This window comes from Corythoichthys intestinalis, unplaced genomic scaffold (assembly GCF_030265065.1).
Source record: "Corythoichthys intestinalis isolate RoL2023-P3 unplaced genomic scaffold, ASM3026506v1 HiC_scaffold_23, whole genome shotgun sequence".
Classification (NCBI taxonomy): domain Eukaryota; kingdom Metazoa; phylum Chordata; class Actinopteri; order Syngnathiformes; family Syngnathidae; genus Corythoichthys; species Corythoichthys intestinalis.
The window spans coordinates 7,169,637-7,187,699 of record NW_026651592.1 but is presented as its reverse complement, the minus strand read 5'-3'; the positions used below and the strand labels follow the sequence as shown (position 1 = coordinate 7,187,699).

General features: G+C 39.9%; 1 protein-coding gene across 9 annotated transcripts in view; it reads right to left on the bottom strand.

The window, feature by feature from the left end:
* Positions 1-18,063, bottom strand: part of LOC130911219 (roundabout homolog 2-like) — an 800,091-nt gene that overhangs the window by 25,749 nt on the left and 756,279 nt on the right. For all 9 annotated transcript variants that reach the window (XM_057829032.1, XM_057829039.1, XM_057829034.1 and 6 more), the window contains 3 exons: positions 10,885-11,038; positions 7,429-7,692; positions 2,878-3,092 (listed from right to left, as the gene is read on the bottom strand). In XM_057829032.1, the coding sequence (XP_057685015.1) occupies positions 2,878-3,092; positions 7,429-7,692; positions 10,885-11,038 (633 nt within the window). The remainder of the gene's footprint in view (positions 1-2,877; positions 3,093-7,428; positions 7,693-10,884; positions 11,039-18,063) is intronic.

The window sequence follows — 18,063 nt, the reverse complement described above, 5'->3', positions numbered from 1 at the left end:
TGCTTCTCCTTTTTTCTCTTCTGCTTTCAACCCATTTCCTGATAGACTTTCTCCACTTAAATTGGTCAAAGGGGAAAGGCGTCCCTCGTTTTACATCGCACCAGCCAATTTGATGGCCAAACGCTGGTTGTTTCTTTTATGTGGTCTTTTGTGGCGGTCAGTGTGTTAGCGGTAGTGGCCATGTCGTGCCCTTCATATGTCCCAACCCTCCCCTCTCTTGACAGATGGCAGTAAAAGTTTTCAGAGAGTTGTAAAAATGGAAATGGTATGGAATGGAAATACTGCCACACGTGAATTTTATTTCAAATCTCCTTCATGAGATACAGCCGCACGGCGCCAGACACCCTTTTAATTTCCCTCTCACTTGCCTGTTTAAAATTCATGGACTTTCTTATCGTCTTTTTTTTTTTTTTTTTTTTTTTGGGGGGGGGGGGGGGTAGGGGGGGTGATAATTATAATTCCCCAGAGTGTGCCAGAGGTGCTTAAAAACTTGATGGAGGGACATTGCTTGTTCATGTTCTTATATAAATTAACCCATTGCAGAGCCATGTGCAACACGCCGCATGAACAACAACAATCAGGAAACTGTCACAAGAGATGAGAAAACAACTGAGACGTGACGCCGCAGCATATTCATTAATGTTGGGAAAAAAAAGAACTGAGGAAGACTGAAACACATTAAAGACTGTGAAATTTTAAAAAACTGACACGTTAAGAAAAGGCAGCCTTAAATACAAGGGCGTACAATGGGGCAAATAAGTATTTAGTCAACCACCAATTGTGCAAGTTCTCCTACTTGAAAAGATTAGAGAGGCATGTAATTGTCAACATGAGTAAACCCTAACTATGAGAGACAGAATGTGGAAAAAAAAAAACAGGAAAACACATTTTTGGTTTTTAAATAATTTATTTCCAAATTAGAGTGGAAAATAAGTATTTGGTCATCTACAAACAAGCAAGATTTCTGGCTGTCAAAGAGGTCTAACTTCTTCTAACGAGGCTCCACTCATTACCTGTATTAATGGCAACCGTCTTAACTCATTATCGGTATAAAAGACACCTGTCCACAACCTCAGTCAGTCACACGCCAAACTCCACTGTGGCCAAGACCAAAGAGCTGTCGAAGGACACCAGAGACAAAATTGTAGACCTGCACCAGGCTGGGAAGACTGAATCTGCAATAGGTAAAACGCTTGGTGTAAAGAAATCAACTGTGGGAGCAATTATTAGAAAATGGAAGACATACAAGACCACTGATAATCTCCCTCGATCTGGGGCTCCATGCCAGATCTCACCCCGTGGCGTCAAAATGATAACAAGAACGGTGAGCAAAAATCCCAGAACCACACAGGGGGACCTAGTGAAAATTATGTCCGCCAGGGATTCGAATCTTGCACTGCCAGACGTGTCCCCCTGCTGAAGCCAGTACACGTCCAGACCCGTCTGCGATTCGCTGGAGAGCATTTGGATCATCCAGAAGAGGACAGTGAATGTGTTATGGTCAGATGAAACCAAAATAGAACTTTTCGGTAGAAACACAGGTTCTCGTGTTTGGAAGAGAAAGAATACCGAATTGCATCCAAAGAACACCATACCCACTGTGAAGCATGGGGGTGGAAACATCATGCTTTGGGCCTGTTTTTATGCAAACGAACCGGGACGACTGATCTGTGTCAAGGAAAGAATGAATGGGGCCATGTATATAGCGATTTTGAGTGAAAATCTCCTTCCATCAGCAAGGGCATTGACAATGAAAATGATTCCAAACACACAGCCAGGGCAACAAAGGAGTGGCTTCGTAAGAAGCATTTCAAGGTCCTGGAATGGCCTAGCCAGTCTCCAGATCTCAACCCTACAGAAAATCTGTGGAGGGAGTTGAAAGTCCGTGTTGCCCAACGACAGCCCCAAAACATCACTGCTCTAGAGGAGATCTGCATGGAGGAATGGGCCAAAATACCAGGAACAGTGTGTGAAAAGCTTGTGAAGAGTTACAAAAAACGTTTGGCCTCCGTTTTTGCCAACAAACGGTACATAACAAAGTATTGAGATTAACTTTTAGTATTGACCAAATACTTATTTTTCACCATGATTTGCAAATAAATTCTTTAAAAATCAAACAATGTGATTTTTTCCCCCCCACATTATGACTCCCATGGTTGAGGTTTACCCATGTAAAAATTACAGGCCTCTCTAATATTTTCAAGTGGGAGAACATGCACAATTAGTGGTTGACTACATACTTATTTGCCCCACTGTAAGTTTGCATAGGGACGGAAGGGCATACCAAGGGGGCAACTGGGTATGTTGTCCCGGGCCTCAGGACCATAGGGGCCCCTGAATGACTACTTTACATTAACATATTTCTTTTTTATTTAAATCATTGTCTGATTAAATATTATGTTCTACTCGATATATACATAAAAACTTTAACATATTCAATACTTCAAATATATATTTTTTCCCCTTTTTTTGCACAACGCCCCCACCCTGTCTTAGCAGAGAATGGTTTGACCCCGCTCTGGCGCACTCAAGTGCTACACATTTTCTTGTCTTTGCCAGTGACTGTAGCTGGAGGAGAGCGAGCCTTCAGTAAAATGAAAATAATAAAAAACTACCTAGGCTCCACCATATGGATGTTTCCGAACTGCGCTTTATGGTAAATTGCGGGGCTCTCAACTCCACACCGTAGTGTGGAGTGGATGGGTGGACGGCTCGCTTGTCGTCACTTTGTCCGGAACTTCCTTCAGGATGGGTAATTTAGATTGCCTTCCATAAAAAATAGTACATTTGCAAAGACTACAGTAAATGCACCACATGTTACACTAATTCATATATTGTAAGACTGCCCTCAAAAACTGGTTGAAAACATCTGCCCACCTGTCAAAGAGCTGTCCAGGTTGTCCATGCTAGACCCCGGCGTGTGCTCGATTCCACGGGGATGCCTGGCTCCGTACCCTTCATCTTCCTCGTCGTCGTCTTCCTCGCCTTCGTCGTCCGGCAGGTCCGTCTCCATGTCGGACACCATTGTGCTTGACACATAGCCCACCGGAGGGGCCGGAGCCTGGGGCGGAAGGGCCCCCCCTTGAATGTGCCTGTCAAGCAAGGAATGTTAGAATTATGAGTGGGAACCTCTTGGTCCCTCACGATATGATACGAATTGCTTTACAAAGCTCACAATAACAATGATCTGACGATATGGCAATACAACGATTATCGATACATTGGTCAGGAAATCATTATTCTGCAAAGAACTAATAAACAGAAAAACAAGCTTCTGCTGTGAATTGGAATGAGTTTATCACTAGTAGACATCCAATCCGTTTGAACTGGGAGGGTGGCCGTCCCTCCCTACTTCAAACGGATTAACGTCTCTGGCCTTCAGTTGCAGCCAATGCCAGGCAATAAGGTAATTTTAGGCCATTTAAGGTCATTTACCTGTTTATTTTCAGTAACCTCCTGTTGATTTTGGGGTATTTTATGGGTCACTTCCTGTTTATTTTGAGTTACAGAACAGGAAGTGACCTCGGAATCACCCAAATGAATAGGCAGTGACTCAAACTCAACAGAAAATAACCTTGAAATGCCCTAAAATGAACAGCAAGTGACCTGTTAATGCCCCGAAAATCAGACCGAATGACTGTGAATGCTCTAGTTTTGAATGAACGAACGTTCCCAGTCTAAATTGATTGGGCGTCGAGCACAGTCATTGGCAGCCTTAGTTAACCGAGACCAGAGGCGTCGCATCCTATTAGGCAAACCAGGCAATTGCCTAGCACCGCCAGCCAACAGGGGCCCTAAGAGGGCCAACAGATTTAGCACACGCAGCTTTACTGCACTGTTGCAGCGACAAGTGTAGGGCGTGTTTCCCAGGGCAGCTGTGGTTACAATAGAAGCTTACATCCTCTGAGTGTGGAGTGAATGAATAACACAATGGGGGTGGGGCACTTTGAGTGTCCTAAAAAGCGCTCTATGAGAGCGAAGCGTTATTAGACTTTTATTAAATATGCTATTGCTCCAAGTCCAACTGTCCCCCTTACTTGCACACGCTCGAAGGCCCCATGTTGCCTGGGGCCCACGGAGACCCTTGCTACGCCTCTGACTGAGACACTATTATGGTGGAAGATTTTGGTAACAACTTGATGGTTCTTTTTTTTATTTTATTTCATTTAAAAAAACATTGACACCTTTATAAAAACGATACCTCAATTCTTTACAGGAGCATATCAATAACATTTTGGGATACAAACTATCACGATATATCACAATTTCGATATTTTGTCACACCCCGAGTAAGAACCAGAATAATCATGCTGTATAAGCATCCCGCTAATTCTACCGAACATACACGATGACCCATTAATGTGGAATGCAAAGAAGTGTGCGTTCCAGAGTCGGAGGAGGGCCGTCGTGCTCTACATTGCTTGTGTTTGATGTTGGCGTGTAATTACCAACATTCTTGTTTTGTCACAAAAGCTCTCGAACCAACTTAGTCATTAATGCAACTAACATGACATCTAGTTCCTGACAATAACCACTCGCTCTGTGCATGATTACCAGTGAATATCCGAATATCAGCATCTGTTCATCCTTTTCAGAAAGAAGCATGGCCTTTATCTGACTTGCATGAGCACAACAGCGCTGGAATGTATTGCATGTTCGTGTGTGTAAATACGAAGACATGGGGTCTGGAAGCACAGTAGCAAGAGTGCCATTAAAATGAAATGATTAATGGGTTTATCTCCACTGCACACACAGGCGACACAGAGAGTAAATGTTAGAGCAGCAAAAGAATCAATCCTGCTGCCGCTGGCGAATATGCGTACAGTAAGCGTTTTAAAATCCCATACAAATATACGTACAGGTTGTGTGTTTTTTAAAATGTCAGGCTGAAGTAGCAGTTTATATTTAATGGTGTGAGTGCATTTTTTTCGCTTGCTGCAGGCATTTTCTCTCCCAGAGAGAATTTGTGCATCGTGTTCTTCAGAGAATTTTACAATTTTCTGGGGGAAGAAAAATTTTGAACAGGAGGGCCTTTTTAAAAAAAATAATAAATAAATAAATAAATAAATAAACAGCAAAACCCTAACTGGAGGTGATAGCAAGTGAGAGCAGAATTAAAGACGCCACAATTTTAATGTGATATTATCGCGTACTTCCTTTTGATCCAAAAACTCCATGTAGCATGTATCACTGAGTGTCAAAATACAGCTGTGAATGGCCACAGCTGGATTTTTGGGGGATTTTATGGGTGAAACATGGTAATATAACAAGGGTCGCGATGCAGAAATCGCAGACATCAAGGAGTGGTTGAGATTTTTTTTCTACATATATTTACCCTTTTAAACGTTGTTTTTAATTTTTCTTTGTTTGGATCGATTATTTATCATCTAATATATCGGAGAAAATGCGACAGTAACAAAAAAAAATACAATTAAGCGATAGTTATGAGGTACATATCCGTGACTTTTTTACAGACACCATTTTTTTCCATTGTGACATTATTTGCTTAAAAGTTTAAAATATGCAAGTGAATAATTTTTTTTAAGTCGTTTTTTTATTTTTAAACAAAATATTGGACATCAATTATTTATTATATATATTTATTAATATTTTTTTTAAGTCTTTTTTTTTTTTTTTTTTTTTAAACGAAATATGAGACATCAATTAATGATTCTAAGTTAAAAATGACAGACATTTTGAATAATAAATATAAATAATTACCTTCGTTTTATGGCTGGGTTGAAACAAAAGCAGTTGCGCGATGTCTGTAAACAGGGGTTTCCAGGGTAAGACGGACAAATTAAAAATAGTTTGGGGGCTTAATGCGCCACGAATCTGCTATGGCAGCATATAGACATATTGTTCTATCAAAAAAACAGTTGTTTTGGCTTAAAATACAGCAGTTTCTTTTAAAAAGGAGTGCAACAGCAGAAACTGCTTTTTCAGTTTTCCACCATATATATATATATATATATATATATATATATAAACAAACTAAACTGTCCGTTTTACCCTGAAAACCCCCGTTTACAGACGACGCGCAACCGCTTTTGTTTCAACCCAGTCATAAAACGAAGGTAATTAATTATATTTATTATTCAAAATGTCTGTTGTTTTTAGCTTAGAATCATTAATTGATGTCTCATATTTCGTTTAAAAAAAAAAAAAAAAAAAAAGACTTAAAAAAAATATTCACTCACATATTTTAAACTTTTAAACAAATTATGTCACAATGAAAAAATGGCGTCTGTAAAAAAGTCACGGATATCTACCTCATAACTATCGCTTAATTGTATTTTTTTCATTACTGTCTCATTTTCTCCAATATGTTAGATGATAAATAATCGTTCCAAACAAAGAAAAATTGGAAAAAAAAACTTTTGAAAGGGTAAATATATGAAAAAGAAGAGCTCGACCACTCCTTGATGTCTGCGATTTCTGCATCGCGACCTTTGTGATATGACCATGTTTCACCCATAAAATCCCCCCAAAATCCAGCTGTGGCCATTCAAAGCTGTGTCTTGACACTCGGTAATACATGCTACATGGACTTTTTGGATCGAAACAAGGTAAGTCTGCGATAATATCTCGTTAAATTCATGGCGTCTGTAATTCTGCTCTCGCGTGCTCTCACCTCCAAATAGGGTTTTGCTGTTTAAATTTTATTTTATTTTTTTCAAAAATGCCTTCCTGTTAAAAATGTTTTCTTCCCCCAGAAAATTAAGATTTTAAGCTTTCCAATGATGTATCACACATGCGTATAGCACAATTTTGAAATTTGACCAAATTGGAGGTCTCAGAGCGGAACTTCAAGTCACCTGAGTGTTTTCTGCCATGTATATATATATATATATATATATATATATATATATATATATATATATATATATATATATATATATATATATATATATATATATATATATATATACTGGACTGTCTCAGAAAATTAGAATACACAATATTCTAATTTTCTGAGACAGTCCTGTATATTGTTCTATGTAAAGGACGTCAGCCAAGGTCGGCCCCCCACATTTTTACCACGCCAAATCTGGTCCCCTTTGCAAAAAGTTTGGACACCCCTGCTTTAAATGGTGGATTAATGTACAGGACTGTCTCAGAAAATTAGAATATTGTGTATTCTAATTTTCTGAGACAGTCCAGTATATATATATATATATCACTTTTTCAAAGTTTACAACAGGTTTGTGACAGTTGACAATCATTGTGAAATTGTAAGATGTTGCTTGTTCGCTGGTGCTGTAACGCTCGAGTGCTGTAAATGCTTACTTTAGTCTATTCAAAAACTTGCTGTAACGCTTGAGTAACGCTCGAGTGCTCTAAATGCTTACTTTAGTACAATATACAATACAAAAACGAATGAAGCAAGCAATCATAGTTGAGTGTACGGTGTTGTTATTATGTTACCATGTTTGCTTGGCCATGTCCATTTGGTAGGCTCGGGTCAGCTCGTCCAGATGTGCCTGGAGCATGGGCTGCATCTCGTCCCGTGGCGACGGGGTGAGGGTAGCCGTGGACTGCTGTCCGAAGGAGACGGCGGCTGGGGAAGACGCCACCCCCCGGACGGGCGGGGTGGGCACACGCTCCTCCTCTTCTTCCAGCTCATCCTCCAAGCCCTGATGGAGGTACGTCTGCACCGGCATCGGCGGACCCCAACCGTCGCTCTCATACCTGATCGGGAAATAAAATGAATTTCAGGAGAATAATTTCTTTAACAAAAGTATGCAGAGGACACACCTAAATATGGGAAATTTCATGTTTACCTAACTCAGTGCTTCTTAATTATTTTCTATTATGCCCCCCACCAAGGAAGACGTAAACGTTTCGCGCCCCCCCAACAACTCTCTTCTGCCACTCTAAATAGTACCATATGTCTCTAAAATTATTATTATTATTATAAGTATAAGATCTGCATATAAAAAAGTAATATAGATCAACTTAGAATAAAGGATAACTTTATTAAAATTGTTTTGTTTGTAAAGGAAAATACTTTTTGGAAAAAAAAGTCACATCCTAACTGTAAAAATACATTCAAGGTACATTTTTGACAATTTCATACTGAAAAATAAAATTTAATAAAATCAATAATAATTAATTCAAATTGATTAGAAACATTATCTTGTGACGACAATATGCCAAACAATTTGAGCGAAAAAAACAAAAAATAGAACAAAATGAAAGTGTTATTGGACAAAGGGCCAGTTATTGTTTTTGCTGCTGGCAGTATCAGCTCCTTTGCTATGGCATAGGGTTTGCACCGGGTATGCTAACAGTGCTCGCTGGTTTACTGATGTACAAAAGGGGACGATTGCTGGTAACATTTGGCGTTTTTGCTTAAAAATAATCAAGCGGCCAATCAATGGGATCGTGGTCTAATGTCTTTAAGTGACTTCTTAATTGATTTGGCTTCCCGCTGTCCACTGCAAACATTTTTAGACATAGTCAAGAGACTGGTCTTTCCTGGTCTCCTACTGTATTAAAAGTCAAAGCTAAAAGCCAAACGCTACATACGCTTCGTTATATATCCTTGTCTATCTCTTCATATCTTCAGTGCTCTTTGTTGTGTGCTCTTGTTTGGTTCAAAAATACTACGCACAATCTGAAAATTAGAGTACCATTGCTACCCACAGTGGGTGTGCAAGCACACTTTATTCTAATACGGCAAGAAAATATGTTTCCCCGAGGTCACACACTTCACCCCCGGCATGGCTCTGCACCCCCCTGAGAGGGCGTGCCCCACTATTTGAGAAGTACTGACCTAACTGTATGGGATTTGCTAGTTCATGACTCATGATAGAAGGAAGAAAATTTACATAAAAGAAATTTGTCAGTGCACCCTAGTGTAGAATAGTACACCTTTAATCTGCTGCCATGAAGAGATTTACAGCACACATTGCCCCTCATTTGGCACCCAACCTAATAAAGGAGATGACTCTCCGAGATAGGAAACAGAGAGCAAGGGGACATGTGAGCTACCTGACAGAGGCACCCCAAAAGAGATGTTTCAGTGTTCGTGACATTCAAGCCATCATCAAGACTCCCATGTGGAATCAGGCAAATAGATTCATTTGAAACCATATGTGTTAGTTGTGGATTTATTCTGCATTCATGAATGCGTCCTATAGATTAGGGCAGTGTTTTTCAACTTTTTCTGAGTCACGGCACATTTTTACATTGGAAAAAATCTCGCGGCACACCACAACCCAAAAATGTAACAAAATTACTTTCTGTACAGTATATTTAATTATAAATTGTTTTCTCAATATTTTTTACTTACTCAGTATGAAACCTGTGTCTGTTTAGATGAACACAATATCCTGGCGGGAATCTTATTCAACAGCTCTCTGTACTTCTCTATTTTTTTTTTTTTTTTTTTTTAGCAGTTAGACTTGAAAAGCTCAGAATTATCAGAGAGGGGGACTTTACCAATGTCTTTAACGCCTTCAGGGCCAAGCATCTCGCTGACAATGGCTTTGCAGGCAGGTAATATTAATATCTCTGCCACAGTGTGGGACTTTTTGGATTTAGCAACAAGTTCAGCAGCAAGGTAACTGGCTTTGAGGACTTTGTAGTTTTTCTCAAAAAAGTTGCCTGTCTCTCTGTGTTTTCATGAAGGCCAACAAACTAGTCCATCGACTTGTTTTGAAGCGATGGGTGTTTCATTTGGAGATGACATATAAGCTCGCTTGGCACCATGGCGCTGTTGGATAGCTGCTAGTGTCGTGTTCAAGAACTGCTCGGATTTCTAGCCATCAGCCACCTTCCTGTCCTCAACAATGTGTTGGAATAAAACACGGGGAGGATTGTCCCATATGGATAAAATGGAAAGGACACTTTCGTGTATATTGACACTTGACGAGGCAAATCAAATGATGTACAGTGCCCTCCATAATTATTGGCACCCCTGAAAAAGATGTGTTTTTTAGCTTTAATATTTTTTTTTAATTCAAATAATATGGGACCTTAATGGAAAAAATGAGAAAATCCAACCTTCAAGACAAGTGCATTCATTCAGTGGGGAAAAGAATCCCACATAAAGAAAAAATTATTTGACATCAAATAATGTGTGTCACAATTATGAGCAAGCCTGGTGTTAATACTTTGTACAACCCCCTTTTGCCAACAAAACAAGGTCTGGGGACTGAGATGGCCATTGGAGGAGCTTGATTTTGCGTCTGGTGAACCATTTGTGTGTAGATTTGGCCATATGTTTAGGGTCATTGTCTTGCTGAAAGACCCAGTGACGACCCATCTTCAGCTTTCGGGCAGAGGGCAACAGATTTTGATTTAAAATGTCCTGGTATTTCAAAGCATTCATGATGCCATGCACCCTAACAAGGTTTCCAGGGCCTTTGGAAGCGAAACAGCCCCACACATCACTGACCCACCCCCATACTTCACAGTGGGTATGAGGTGCTTTTCAGCATGCGCATCTTTCGTGGCACGCCAGACTCACTTAGAGTGTTTGTTGCCAAAAAGCTCAATCTTGGTCTCAGGACCGTGTGTATTTTTGTGTGAGACCAAGAAGACCGGTTGAAAAACACTGGATTAGGGAATGGGTCTGGAGCCATATGCACATTATTATTTTTTTAATGTTATAGATGCTTCTCTTTGCTGCAGATGCACGGCTTTACAAATATCAGCAGTGGTGAAAATATGAAATTCTTGGACAAAAGTATTCCGAAAACTGTCAATTTGACAAAACACAAATTTTGGGTTACATTTTTTAGAGGTAAGATCGGGCCTAAAAAACCCAGCCCGACCCGGCCTGAGCCCGATCAATTATCTTGATTTGCAGGCCCGTATCCTGTATCCTACCTCTAACATTTTTTGCCAGTACTGATATGATCTCATTAAACCTACCCGTCGTGGTGCTCATTGGGATAGTGGTCCATGTCTGTGCCAGGAAGCGGGTGAATGGGGGGAGGGGGTAAGGGGACATTGGCCCAATTGGAACCGTTGACTTTCGGGGGCTTAGAACCGGCCTTTGTCTTCTTCTTCTTTCCTCCCTTGCCACCTAAAACAGACCATTTCTATTAGAGAACACGTAGTAGTAAATATAAATCAGACTACACAAAGAAATTCTTATCCAATTAGAGGCAATTTCAGCACAGGCAAAAAAAAAAAAAAAAAAAGACGAAAACCCTTGAAAATGTCAGTGAATTGGAGGCTTTCAACAAGCTGCTGCCTACACACAAAAATTCAAGGTTGCCTGATGAAAAGCATCCTCCCATTGATCGATTGGCTGAAAAGCCTCCGATCTCCATAGAAACAGCAGCGAGGAGCCGTTGACAGACCTTGGTGCTCCACCCATCTCTCACCCAACCTTCTTTCACTCCACGCTTTTGGTTCCACAGTGGAAAAAAAAAAATCTCACTCTCTGCCGCATCATCATAATGAATGGCTTGTGTGGAGTCGGTGTGGTCCTAATGCAATTCGCCCAGAGTCTATTACTACTTTCATTTCTTTTATTACACCAGAGAGCCACTAACCCCATCCATTTTCACCCGCATCCTTCCAAAAACTGATTCCCCTTCTGTCCCATCCGTCTTTGTACAGCTGCCAGCTGGGTCAGCAACGTGTTTTATACAAGAAACCCCCTTTTTTCCCCTCCTCTGTTAAAAACACACTTCAAAGACTAATTTTGTCGTGGTTCATGCAGTATTATCCCTAAAAGACACCCAAAGGAAATTTTATGCTATTCAAAACTCATTTTCAAGCCATTTTAGATCTGTCACATGAATGTAGTTCCATTTTAAACACTGTTTGGACAAAAAATGTTAAAGTAACACACACAAAAAGGTTAAAATGTCGAACAATGTATTATGCAAAATACCAAAATTTGACTTTGCTACAATACATGCGTAAAGTACATTTACATCTTTGGTAAAACCGTACTACAGATAATATCTAAAAATAATAATAACCAAATAATGAATAAGATTGCAAAAAAATCAAAATGTGAGGAATAACAGACCAAAATATTACTCATTCACTGTCTTTGAAGGATCACATATCAGTCCCCTTGACAGCGATAGAAATTGCATCCATTTTGAATGGGAGGGCTGGCAGCAAATGGATTTAACATTTATTGCCATCAGGAGCAGCCAGCAACTTAATTCACAAAATAACGTTCATGATGTCAAAGAATAGTAGGAAAGTTGTTGATATATATATGTATATACTGTATTTTTCGGACTACAAGTCGCACCTGAGTATAAGTCGCACCAGCCATAAAATGCCCAAAGAAGAGAAAAAAACCATATATAAGTCGCATCGGCGTATAAGTCGTATTTTGAGGGGATATTTACTTGATAAAATCCAGCACATAGAACAGATATATCATCTTGAAAGACAATTTAATATAAAATACAATAGAGAACAACATGCTGAATAAGTGTACAGTGTAATGTTACATGATGCATGAACAACGAAATGCAAATATACTGTCCTCACCAGGACGCTACGGCTCGGTTCTGGCTATACAGTGAGCTAAACTCCAAAATGACTATGGTGGACGTCCATATAATTTGCTGAATCAATTTTGTCCTTGATACCAAACAGGTTCGCATCAACGTAAATAAATGATAATTGGGTGCTATTACAGCAATGACACAAACGTTTAGCATGAGTTCGCTAGCATTAGCACATCGTTCAAACTACCACACAACTGGCTCTAAGTGTCCGATTGTGGGTGGAGAAAACAAAACAACAGAAAAGATGATACACACAGGCGTTGCCTCTGTAGAGATATTTTACAAGCATTAACAATGAACGTAGGTTCGCAGCCGTGTCTCTCTCTCTCTCCCTCTCTCTCGCCCACTCGCTCTCGTAGCTGTCCGTCTTCTTCTGGCGTGTGAGCGCCTTTCTTCACGTAAACAAGTGCGAGTGTGCCCCCACGTGGGCGTGAAAGCGCCTAAAACTAAAAGCATGTTGCCTGGCACAGCCAGACTATTCTCCTTGTATTTTTCAAACACTGTGAGAAATAGTCTGGGACCCAGCCCATTAACGGCCTCTCGAGCAAGGTACAACATCAATCGTCCAATCAGATTCGTTTATTTGCGTGACGTGTTCTTAACGAGTAACGTCTCTACAACAACACAGATGGCGAACGGGAGAGCCGAGAATATGTTCCAATCCGCGGTAAAAACCAGTTTTAAATTACCCAAAACACATCGAAACAAGTCATTGACAACAGTCAACATGGCTCGCGCTAGTCATTTTGAATAAACTTCTCCATTCTCCGTTCACGCTAATTACTTGTCGCTTTAACAAAGTCACGTCTGCCCGTCGCTGATTGGTCCACTCCGCTGTCTGTTTGCTATGGCTTGCTCCGCCCTCGGAATTTGATCCGCCGGACGGTCGCCAGAATCAATCTCTGGAACAACGGTGAGTCTTGTATACCAGGCAAAAAGCATGCATTTCAATATAAAAAAGTCAATAATACAATTGAACACACATTGCTAAAGGCAGAACGCGAACATGGCCATAGCTATTAAGATTTATTCAGATAACTATAGCATAAAGAACATGCCAACAAGTTTACCAAACTTTCAGTGTCACTCCAAAACACCAAAATAACATAAAAAATGATATCATAATGTGTTAGCAATTTCACACATAAGTCGCTCCTGAGTATAAGTTGCACCCCCAGCCAAACTATGAAAAAACTGCGACTTATAGTCCGAAAAATACGGTACATTGATTATGTACACTGCTGGCCAAAAGTATTGGCACCCCTGCAATTCTGTCAGATAATCCTAATAGAAACTAATAGCCAAATACATCATCAATTACTGACAGTTAGGGAAAAAGACTAGTTCGTTATCATCCAATAATTCACACTCACCTTCTATTTGCAGCAAAGTGACGTTCAGTGAAATATTGCAAAAAGAACAAAATTTATTGTATTATTATATTAGATATATTTTCTATGTAGGTTTAAATCAAACGACTGTAAATCTACTAGTGTGTAACTGATCAGATGTACACGAGTCCTTTTCTTCAGTTTATTCTACTGGAGTTTGAACCAATTCTGTTGCTGTGGCAGTCAGGTGTGCTGACTACTGATTCTGACTACATTCTAGCTTCAGCTGCTAATACACTCTTTTAAGCTCTCGGGGAGTCATGTTATCCTAACCTTCTAAACTAGGGGTGTGACAAAATATCAAAATGGTGATTTATCGTGATACTTTGTATCCCAAAAGGTTATCGATATGCTCCTGCAAGAATCGAGATATCATTTTAAATAGGTGTCAATGTCTTAAAAAAAAAGAAAAAAAAAAAAAAAAAGAACCAACAAGTTGCTATCAAAATCTTCAACCATAATAGTGTCTCAGTTAACTCTAAGGCTGCTTTGACGGTGCTCGACACCCAATCCTTTTAGACTGGGAACGTTTCAGGGTATTTATAGGTCACTTGCTGTTCATTTTAGGGCATTTCCAGGTCATTTCCTGTTGAGTTTGAGTCACTGCCTATTCATTAGGGTGATTCCCAGGTCTGTAACACAAAATGAACTGGAAGTGACCCATAAAATACCCCAAAATCAACAGGAAGTAACTGAAAATCAACAGTTAAATCACCTTAAATGGCCCAAAATTAACTCATTGCCTGGCATTGGCTGCTACTGACGGCCATAGACGTTCAAACGGATTGGACGTCTACTAGTGATAAACTGTTTCCAATTCACAGGAGAAGCTTGTTTTTCTGTTTATTAGTTCTTTGCAGAATAATGATTTCCTGAACAATGTATCGATAATCGTTGTATCGCCATTAGTGCTGCAGCGATTAATCGATTAACTCGAGTATTCGATAAGAAAAAAAATATTCAAATTAAGTTTTTTGCCTCGAGTATTCGTTTAATTAAAGTGGCGTTGTAATGGTTTATTTTGTAAGTGTTTACATTTAGTTTTATTGATTAGGGTGGATACAATGCCCTCTGATCTGGCTCATTTCACATGGCTGAATAATTGCTCCCTGTTAAGACCAACGTAAGTTTTTGTTTGGGCTAATGTTTTTTAATGCATTCGTTATTTAGTCTATAGGTATAGTTAGCCGTTTTTGTTGGAATATGAGTCCGAACCATTTGTCAAGAGCATTGTAAAAAAACCGTAAGTATTGTATAGCATTTAAGCTAGCGAACTTTTGCTATGTAAGTTAGCCAATTGTTCTTTTGTTGTACATAGATCCTCATTTTCATTAATTCATTCATTTTCCATGTATTTATTTTTTTATACCGTTTGAGGCTCATCCCAGGTATTTTAATTTTTCATGTTCTTTAAGCGATTACTCGATTATTCGAACTAACTAGTTCATCGATTAATCGACTACTAAAATAATCAATTGCTGCAGCCCTAATCGCCATATCGTCGGACCCTCGTTATCGTGAGCTTTGTATCGCAAATCGTATCGTATCGTGAGGTGTCAAGAGGTTCCCACTCCTATTCTAAACACAGAGCACCTTTTCCAATAAGTCTGCAGATAAAGGTGGTGGTGGGGGGGGGGGCAATGAGAGAAGGTGCGACATGATGTTACCACCATCAAAACTGGTTACATATCAATTCCAATATCATACATAACAATATTTTTATTTGGTAGCATTTTTTAGGTTTTAAAGTACATTTTCCAATCTTAAGGGTTGGAGATAGGCTTTGGAATTAGAATTTCAAAGTATATTTAATGCAGATTTGATACTCCTCGTGAATTAAATGCTTCTTCAGGGCGACACTTGACTTGAGCAATAAACATCAGCAATAATACAAATGACCCTCTTCTGGTTCTTCTTGGAAAAAGGATGGTGGTCTGGCACCACAGTTACCCTCCAAATATGAAAAGTACAGAGCGCGAGGGCTGCGGCCGGGCAGCGAGACATGAGTTACACAAGTAGTCGAGCCATCTTCTCCGACGTACAAACCAAAGGGGCCTCTCTGCTCTTCAGTGAGCTTTCTAAATATAGTCACCCTTTTTCATATTTATACCCCAAGGTTTTTGGGCACTCCCAGCATACCGAGTAAGTGCAGGATGTGCGGGCCTGACTCCCGCTCTGTTTTCATTGGGTGCTGAGATGGGGAAGCCGCAGGGCAGCGACTCTGAGCCGCACATAACTCGTGAGCGGTGACGGCTATCAAAATAACCATAAAGCATCTTGTATTTTATTTGGCTTGGTGGACAAAAAAACAAACAAAACAGTAAGGTGAGATGACAAAGAATATATACGCTATGCTTACGACAGCACTAACACACACAGCACATGCACTGGAACTTTGGAGCAGTCCAAGTTGTTTGGTTTGGTTGGTTCATATCCGTATGTGGACCGAAATAACAGGTTCTCGTGGGAATTTGCTTGGAAATTGTACGGAACGTTAAACACTATTATTTTGTAACATAGCATAACGAGTGTCGATAATGCATCTCCGCATGGAGGAAGATGGCGTATATGCTATGTTATTAAAACATCATTGAAAGTTAGATAGTTTGCCACACAAATGCAGTCTACACCCATGAGTTTTGCAGGATTCAAGACATAATTATCAAACACAAATTCACCAAAATATAATGCCCACTGTATATTAATAGTGCTACTGATCACTAATATACCCTACCCACCGACGTCACAAAACCACGTGCTCGCTGTGTGGTTCCGCCCACTTGTCCGTCATTTTGTCTCTGTATTAGCATTGTTTTCAATTGATCGAGGAATTTAAAATGCATTTCATGGAAGACCCGGTGCTTTCTGATGCCGTAAACTCACTGGATGTGTTGCATAAAAGGCGTTATGTGGAAAAGCTTCGTTCTATACAGTCGCCAGATCCATATTTGATGCCCAAATCGATGTTTTTCGACCCACTGTCTTCGCCCTGTCTGCCTGACATCTGCTACGCTGATATTTACAATTATCTTGTCCACACAAAATCAGCCTATTCTCACGAAAATTTGAAAAACTTCAAGAGCTTGGAGGCTTATAAATACGTCGTTGCTGGTTGGGTGAAACAGGTCCTCGTCCACGAAAATTCGGCAGGAATCTATCTTGTGCTTGGAAAGGTGAGTTACGAAATTTTCAATTCAAAATCTTTTGTTATTGCTAACATCCACTGTCAAGTCTAATGTATTTCATGTCGTTTGTCAATGGAGTTAAGGCTTTTAATGTTTATATGGTTTAGCGATAGCACTCTCACTACATACATACGTGTATGTTGTCGGCGATTAGCCTAGCAATGATCTTAATTGTGGTTATTTGTCAGCCCCGTAGACGAGGCCAGTTTCTTTCACTTGGTACCAGCTAAATATTATTCAAAAAATAACAATGGTGGAAGAAAGGGAAGTCACAAACATCTTGAATTTGAAACTATGTCGTACTACGTCGTATGTTGTCGGCGATTAGCCTCGCAATGATCTTAATTGTGGTTATTTGTCAGCCCCGTAGACGAGGCCAGTTTCTTTCACTTGGTACCAGCTAAATATTATTCAAAAAATAACGATGGTGGAAGAAAGGGAAGTCACAAACATCTTGAATTTGAAACTATGTCGTACTACGTCGTATGTTGTCGGCGATTAGCCTCGCAATGATCTTAATTGTGGTTATTTGTCAGCCCCGTAGACGAGGCCAGTTTCTTTCACTTGGTACCAGCTAAATATTATTCAAAAAATAACGATGGTGGAAGAAAGGGAAGTCACAAACATCTTGAATTTGAAACTATGTCGTACTACGTCGTATGTTGTCGGCGATTAGCCTTGCAATGATCTTAATTGTGGTTATTTGTCAGCCCAAAACCCTCTAAGTATATCTTAAATGCATCTTACCGGATATAAAATGACTACTACATAGTCTGTGGTGATTTTTTGGTGCCCAGTTTTCACGTCGAATTGCAGCCGTCCATTTCGCTCTCCTCTTTGGATCCCTCGGAATACGGTAAAACTTCAAGTCTCTCCTTCCATCTTCTCTGTTAGTGCAACCAACAGCCACACACGCCTTCACCATTTTGATTATTAATGTTAAGGAGCAGAAAAGCACGCCGTAAATAGGAGAAATGTATCTAGCCGTAA